Below are 8,258 nucleotides of genomic sequence, written 5' to 3'. Positions count from 1 at the left end.
TGTTTTTCCACGCAATTCTAAAACCTTCCAAGTTAGTTTTTCTCCATTTGCTCTCAAGACTACGAGTTTTTTTCTTGAGAGAATGGGTATTACTGTTGTACCATGGCGCAGTACGTTTTTCTCTAACCTTTTTCAATTTGATGGGGGCAACAGCTTCTAATGTATTAGAGAAGATAGTGCCCATGTTGCTAGTTATTTCGTCTAGTTCATGTGTACTTATTGGTACACAGAGCAGTTGAGATAAATCAGGCAGGTTATTTGTGAATCTGTCTTTGGTGGCTGGAACAATAGTTCTGCCCGGACGATAACGCGGCGCCATATAGTTAATATCAGTAATACGCAGCATGCACGATACAAGGAAATGGTCAGTAACATCATCGCTTTGAGGTACGATATCTATATCAGTAAGATCAATTCCATGCGATATAATTAAATCTAGCGTATGATTAAAACGATGAGTGGGCCCGGTGACGTTTTGCTTGACTCCAAAACAGTTTATTAGGTCAGTAAACGCAATACCGCTTTGATTGTTTTTGTTGTAGAATACGATAGGGGATATATTCACACATCATAGAAACGAAAATGATGGTGTATAAAATTGATTTTAAGATAAAAAAAAAATAGACGATAAAGAATTAACTTGACGAAGCTCAAACTCAAAACACACGGCAGCAACAAACAGGTAATAAAGCATACTAACAACTTCACATTCATCATTTTACAGGGAAAGTTTATGCTGTTGGAGGCCATGATGGCAACGAGCACCTTGGGAACATGGAGATGTTTGATCCACACACCAACAAGTGGATGATGAAAGCCTCCATGAGCACAAAACGGTATGACAAACAGCAAGCTTTCCTTGACCTGATGTTCTGCTCTAATACTTTTCATAGTTTATAGTTGTAATTCATTGTTGTTTCATTAATATTTATAGTTATACTTGAATTCTCATGGGATTAAAGAGTTATGTCCATGCACACGTCCAGCAAAATAAAGCTATTGTATGTATTGACACAGAAGACAGCTGAGCATGCAGACCGAATGAGAGGTTGTCCTGTGTTTGTGTTTGTCAGGAGGGGGATTGCGCTGGCTGCTCTCGGCGGACCCATCTACGCTATCGGTGGTCTGGATGATAACTCCTGCTTCAGTGATGTGGAGCGCTATGACATCGAGTCGGACCGCTGGAGCGCCGTGGCTCCTATGAACACACCCAGAGGAGGCGTGGGATCTGTGGCGCTCGGGGTACGAAAGGCCCACAGAGCCACTTACACATGATTCTACACTAGGACTGGCCATCAGATATTAGCGTTATCACTGCACTCTCTTTGCTGACGATATACAATTAGGAAATATGCATATGGCAGTAATGTTAAAGGTTTGACTTTTAAAGACAATAAGCCAGTTTCACTCATTATGACAGCTGATAGATGCTGCTTTTAAACGCTTCCATGCGTTTGTGTGTGAGCGCTGTTTAGAACAGTGTTGAGGGCGTTACAGCCAATCACAGACATGTCTGTCGAGTGCCAAACTCCGTGACCAAGCAGAGGGGTTGAAGTTAGGCAGAATCCAATCAATACTGCTCAATTTTTTCATTCAGCACACTTTTCCATTTTTATTTATACAGCTTTTTGCAATACAAATTTCAAAGACTGTTTCTAAGAAGCGTCTCAGAATGTGTGTTTTCAGTGGAATAATCAATGTAATCTGTTATTTGTGAGTGAAGTGTGTCAGAGGAATATCCATATGACAGGAGTATACAGCTAAACCATATTACTGCTTATGTGGCTAGTTAACGTCATGTTCACTTAAGTAGATAGAATCTACTAAATAAAAAGAGAATAAACTGTGATCTACACACTGGTGAATCCTTATATTATAACTAACAATGTGTAAATAAAATTCATTGTGTAATATAGACAACGTTATTTTAACTGTATCGTCCAGCCCGATTGTACACAATATTCACCAGCCCAGACAAGCTTTCACTTCTATTGTTTTGAGAGGGTAAATGACTTCTGTTCATGAGTGTCACAGGTTTGATCGTGTTGATCTGATGTCTTCTTCAGGGCTATGTGTACGCGGTCGGGGGGAATGACGGCATTGCGTCGCTATCCAGCGTGGAGCGCTTCGACCCTCATCTGAACAAATGGACAGATGTGCGAGAGATGGGGCAGCGGCGCGCTGGAAACGGTGTCAGCGAACTCAACGGATGCCTCTACGTTGTTGGTAACCATCAGAATTTGTTCATCTTCATAATTTTAGACTTCATGTGAAAGCAGGCTGAGCTATGCTCTGCTGGAGTGATATCTGTGAGCTTCATGTGCTTGTGTTTGTCTGAAGGCGGGTTTGACGATAATTCTCCGCTGAGCTCAGTGGAGCGCACATTTAGGTCATGAATATTGTCTCAAAAGTCATGGAAATGTATTGGTAAAAATGTGTACGAACCCTGTAACACACACACACTCGCACACACACACAGGTTTGTTTTTATGGTTTACGGGGACTCTCCATAGGCGTAATGGTTGTTATACTGTACAGACCGTATATTCTATTGCCCTACACCAACCCTACCCCTAAACCTACCCCTCACAGGAGACTTTCTGCATTTTTAGATTTTCAAAAAACTCATTCTGAATTATTTATAAGCCTTTTGAATTACGGGGACACTGAAAATGTCCTCATAAATCACCTTCTCGTTGTAATACCTATGTCATACCCATGTTATTATACAAATTTGTGTCCTCATAAACCACATAAACACACACACACAGACTCTCTCTCTCTCTCTAATACACACACACTCACTCACTCTCTCTAATACACACACACAAACACACTCTCTCTCTAATACACACACACACACACTCTCTCTCTCTCTAATACACAAACACTCTCTCTCTCTCTCTAATACGCACACACACACACACACACTCTCTCTCTAATACACACACACACTCTCTCTCTCTAATACACACACACACTCACTCTCTCTCTCTCTCTCTCTCTCTAATACACACACACACACACTCTCTCTCTAATACACACACACACACACACTCTCGCTCTCTAATACACATACACACACTCTCTCTAATACACACACGCACACACACTCTCTCTAATGCAATGTTATTATACAAATTTGTGTCCTCATAAACCACATAAACACACACACAGACTCTCTCTCTCTCTCTAATACACACACACACACTCACTCACTCTAATACACACACACTCACTCACACACACACACTCACTCTCTCTAATACACACACACACACTCTCTCTCTCTAATACACACACACTCTCTCTCTCTCTCTCTCTAATACGCACACACACACACACACACACACACACACACACACACTCTCTCTAATACACACACACACACACTCTCTCTAATACACACACACACTCTCTCTAATACACACACACACTCTCTCTCTCTAATACACACACACACACACACTCTCTCTCTAATACACACACACACACACACACACTCTCGCTCTCTAATACACACACACACACTCTCTAATACACACACTCTCTCTAATACACACACGCACACACACTCTCTCTAATGCACACACACACACTCTCTCTCTCTCTAATACACACGCGCACACACACACTACTCATAGATGTTTGGACTCGATTTAATGAAAGAAAACCTCTCAAGAGCTTGTGAGGAGCCTCTGTCTGTGAGAAGATCAGATACATTCAGTTTAGAAGGTTCTGATGGTGGTTCTGTCACAGGAGTATCCAGGTATCCAGTCCAGAGACGCGTTTGTTGGGGACGCCGATCTCAGCGCAGTATGTTCGTGTTCTGCCGCTAGAGTGGAACGGTCAAGCAGGGCTGCGACTGGACATTTTGGGCTGCTTACCGGACTGTGAGCTCAACCAAAGCTTGATTCAGAAGATGAATCTTTAAAACTGAATTAGAACTATAATTTATCCCAGTCTGTTCTCAGTGTAAATTAAACCAATCTGTTTCCTCTTTTTTTGGCTGTTTTTCAGACGCTGTGACTTGCAGTACAAAACCCAACCTGGACCACTCCGTAGACAGAATGACGTAATTATCGAGTCTTGAATATCTGAAACCCTGGTTAACTTAATGTACTGTCAGTGGCAGTGGTTCATGATCCACAGCAGCACATCTTGTGTCTCCATTATTTAACACATTGATTCAAATAATCAGAGCGATAAACCTGGACATACAGAAGCTGCTGTGGATTAACAACTACTGGTCTAAATGTTCTGACTGGAAACCTGCAGTTGTGTCATATATATGTTACTCATGTTATGGAAACTAATTTTTTGGGTTTATTTCATTTTGCTTTGGGTTCCTGTTTGTTTCAGGGTTCACTGTCCTGCTGGTTGTGCCAGGGAGCCGTATTCTGTGTACGGGACAGACATGTATCGTGGGGGTACGAGTATAATCGATTATAACCCGACCGCTTCAAACTAGTATGAGTGTCAACCATGCACCTGGAATGACACGGCCTGCACCGCCGCCAAGCCCTACATCTGCAAAATCACTAAAGGTAAAGCTGACCGCTTCATATCAGTTACAAACGCCTGTCTCCAATCTCTCTGCAGAAAAGCCTCCGTCGACGCCGGCTCCTGGAGACAGGAAGTGTTTGCCGGGCTGGTGGCCATACGGACGGTACTGTTACTTCACATATAACGGAAAAGTGGGTTACTCGTGGCCAGAGGCGAGACACATCTGCCAAGAGGTGAACGGAGGCGAATTAGCCTCGATTCACAGTCGAGCCGAGGTGGAGTTCGTCAGGAACATCAACTACACCAAGTACCGCTACATCTGGATCGGCCTCACCAGAGGTGGCTACGCAGATGATCCCTCTGTCCCTCATCCTTTATGTGATTTCTGATCCCATGTGCTGATCTTGTGCCCATTCTGATTGTAGATGAATGGGCCTGGACGGATCTGACATCTCTGGGCTTCACAAACTGGGCTCCTGGAGAACCCAACGAAGCATTTCACAATGGCGACGTGGGGAAAGAGAATTGCGAGGAGATGTATCACGACGGCACGTGGAACGACAACAACTGTATGCAGAAGAGAGGCTTCGTGTGTCGACACCGGCAGTGTAGGTTCACCTCATTCACACTCCTTCATTCAGACAAACTGTCAAACCGTTTTTGAGCCAACACTGCTTCATTTCTTAAAGTTTAGTGACTTGAACAGCGGAGACGCTCCAGACCTAAAACCTTTATACAGACACAGCTCATACTCAAAACACACAACACACAGTTCAGAGTCACGCGACAGAAAAACCCATCCAGTCCAAAACTGGACAGCTGATTCCATGCCCTGCTTCTAATAGCACTTTCTCTTGTTTTCAGATTATGTGACTGATGATAATGGGATCGTCATCCCGACTGACCTGTCACCGAGTGAGTTCACGAACTGAGCGGTTTTACTGACACACACTAGTGTTCATGTGCTGTTGTGACTGAAGCTGCTGTTTGTGACGCAGTGGACGGCGGTCTGATCGCGGGGGCCGTTATCGGAGCGATCGCCTGCGCAGCGCTGATCCTGGCCGGGATGTACTATGTCTTTAGGGTGAAGGGCGTAAAACCTAGAGATAACAGCTTCTTCAAACACGAAACCAAGAATATTGATGTGGTAAGGTTTGTGATCGATGACTTGACGTCTCAATTTACCCTGTGTTTAACCTGAATGAGAGAAAGTTGCTTAACGAGTGTTCAACATGTTTGATGACAGTAAACACTATTAATATATTTTTGAGATGGAAAAATGCAGTTTTACAAATGCTAGAAACGAGGCTTTCTAACGAAAGATTGCTATCAAATATAACACCTAGGTTCCTAACTGATGACGAAGAACTGACAGAGCCTTTTAGGAGCTTAGATGGAATAGGGTCTAACATACATGTTGTTGGTTTAGATGATTTAACAAGTTTATACAAATCTTCCTCTCCTATAGTAGAGAATGAGTGGAATTGTTCCTCATTCGATCTATAGCAAGCTATCTGATGCAATACTGTAGCTGACAGCTGCATGGTTACAATTTGATCTCTAATAGTATCGATCTTGGAAGTACAGTAGTTCATAAAGTCATTACTGCTGTGCTGTTGGGAAATGTCAACACCTGTTGATGCTTTATTTTTCGTTAAATTTAGCCACTGTATTGAATAAATACCTCGGGTTATGTTTGTTTTCTTTTAAAAGAGACGAAAAGTAATCAGATCTAGCAGTTTTTAATGCTTTTCTGTAGGACAGGTTACTTTCCCGCCATGCGATATGAAATACCTCTAGTTTTTTTTTCCTCCAGCTGCGCTCCATTTTCCGGGCTGCTCTCTTTAGGGTGCGAGTGTGCTCATTATACCATGGTGTCAGACTGTTTTCCTTAATCTTCCTTAAGCGTAAAGGAGCGACCGTATCTAAAATGCTAGAAAAGAGAGATTTAATAGTTTTTGTTACATCATCAAGTTGTTCTGAGTTATTGGATATGCTGAGGAATTGGGATAAATCAGGAAGATGACTTACAAAGCAGTCTTTTGTGGTAGAAGTGATGGTTCTACCATACTTGTACCAAGGAGTAGAATTTAGCTATATGTTTGCACAAGACTAGATAATGATCTGAGATACCATAGCTTGGTTGGTTTAATGCAGAACGATGGTGATGATGAAGAGCTCCTCTAGGAATCTAATCAGTACTTTCATAAAGCGCTGTCCTGATGCTGCAGCAATAAACAAAACAAAGGCATTATTTATTGCTGTGGGTGAAAGTGACCGTCTTGTCTTTTTATAACCATCCAGGTAGTTAAAAAATATTTTTAAGAGGTTCTTTATCCTACCGTCATTTGATTTATTATCCAGTAGTCAACATTTGAAGTGGATCAAAGACAAGAAGGTATTTTGATTTTAGGACAACTTTGATGAAAGGTTTTGATCCACTTCAAATGTTAACTACTGTATAATTGTTGATATACGTTTTTTGTTCTGTGTTTATATGTTCATGTGTTGTGAATAAGCAGTATTTTATACATCGCCTCCGAGGTGCCAAAAACAAATGAGAGCAAATAATAAAGGATAAATATTTTATTCAATTCATATCCAAATGGATCCTGGGAAAACATCTTCAGTTCTCAGTAATAACGTCAACTGAACTCAGTCACACAAAAAAAGGAATAAGGCATGAAAACCACCGTTTTTTTTGTTTCCAAACACAATGTGACACACAAAGCCACTTTCAGTGAAGATTTGGCAATCAACAATCCTATCAGACATTTGCTGATACAAACCAGTTTGATAAAGTTGTTGAAAACCAACCCAAACTCCCACATCATAGGATATAAAATAAATACAAATAATTTCGTTCTGATATTCCATTTCGACAGAATTTTAATCTTCCAACGTTCACAGAAAGTAAATCATCATTTGAGTGTCAATCAACTTCTGCTGCTCTGGACCCAAGATTAGGAAAGAAAGGAAATACTGATGGACAGGAAATACTTAGTGCTCGATTTAAAAAGTGACGAAGGATTTGACCAATGAAGCGTCGCTATTGTGAAGAACAAGCAGCTTGACCAATCGACTGGCTCAATGCTGTTCTGAAAATCAATTCTGCACTTGGCTATAAATGATACAATAAATATCTGCAAATGCAAATAAATACAATGCCTCCCTATTGCAAAAAATAAAAAATTGACCAACAAAATTCAAGATTAAAGAGAGACAATCAAGAGAAAAACTCCAGAGGTCAGGCCCATCAGCTGTACATACAAACAACAGCATGATATTCTGTCACTGCCAGAGTTTCTCTGAAGGGTCAAAGGTCATGTGACCATATAAAAGCTGGAAATTACAAATATTTGAAGGCACTTGCTGCGCTGACAGTGTGTGTGTGTGTGTGTGCATGCGTGTGTGTTAGTGTTCAGCAGTCACACAAAGTATTTGAACTGATGCTGCCCGTCACAGAAACACACACAGACAGACTCACACTCTCTCTCACACTCACAGACAGACAAACACTCAGACACAGACACTCACACACACACACACACACACACACACACAGACAGACAGACACTCACACACACTCACAGACAGACAGACAGACACACAGACACTCACTCACTCACTCACACACACACACACACACACACACAGACAGACAGACACTCACACACACTCACAGACAGACAGACAGACACACAGACACTCACTCACTCACACACACACACACACACACACACAGACAGACA

The 8,258-nt window shown here is 41.8% G+C and overlaps 2 protein-coding genes across 6 annotated transcripts in view; both read left to right on the top strand.

Moving 5' to 3' along the window:
* The window catches only part of LOC107575585 (kelch-like protein 8), a 10,585-nt gene extending 8,189 nt beyond the window's left edge, over window positions 1–2,396 (top strand). The window contains exons 5-8 of the mRNA XM_016261939.1: window positions 709–836; window positions 1,074–1,242; window positions 2,067–2,226; window positions 2,341–2,396. Of these exons, the coding sequence (XP_016117425.1) occupies window positions 709–836; window positions 1,074–1,242; window positions 2,067–2,226; window positions 2,341–2,396 (513 nt within the window). The remainder of the gene's footprint in view (window positions 1–708; window positions 837–1,073; window positions 1,243–2,066; window positions 2,227–2,340) is intronic.
* A 1,220-nt stretch (window positions 2,397–3,616) lies between these two features.
* Window positions 3,617–5,737, top strand: LOC107575587 (macrophage mannose receptor 1-like). 5 transcript variants are annotated; one of them, XM_016261945.1, is made up of 7 exons: window positions 3,617–3,893; window positions 4,021–4,075; window positions 4,363–4,430; window positions 4,603–4,845; window positions 4,932–5,114; window positions 5,371–5,421; window positions 5,505–5,737. In XM_016261945.1, the coding sequence occupies exons 2-7, from the start codon at window positions 4,071–4,073 to the stop codon at window positions 5,705–5,707; spliced, it is 753 nt and encodes a 250-aa protein (XP_016117431.1). In that variant the 5' UTR covers window positions 3,617–3,893; window positions 4,021–4,070; the 3' UTR covers window positions 5,708–5,737. The 5 variants fall into 5 exon arrangements, with proteins under 5 accessions (XP_016117431.1, XP_016117427.1, XP_016117429.1 ...); XM_016261941.1 differs by having other exon boundaries at window positions 4,021–4,430; XM_016261943.1 differs by having other exon boundaries at window positions 4,021–4,845.
* Window positions 5,738–8,258: the final 2,521 nt, after the last annotated feature.

The sequence above is a fragment of the Sinocyclocheilus grahami genome, unplaced genomic scaffold (genome assembly GCF_001515645.1).
Source record: "Sinocyclocheilus grahami isolate Dianchi unplaced genomic scaffold, SAMN03320097.WGS_v1.1 scaffold2737.1, whole genome shotgun sequence".
Taxonomy (NCBI): Eukaryota; Metazoa; Chordata; class Actinopteri; order Cypriniformes; family Cyprinidae; genus Sinocyclocheilus; species Sinocyclocheilus grahami.
This window is presented reverse-complemented; position numbering and strand designations above follow the sequence as displayed.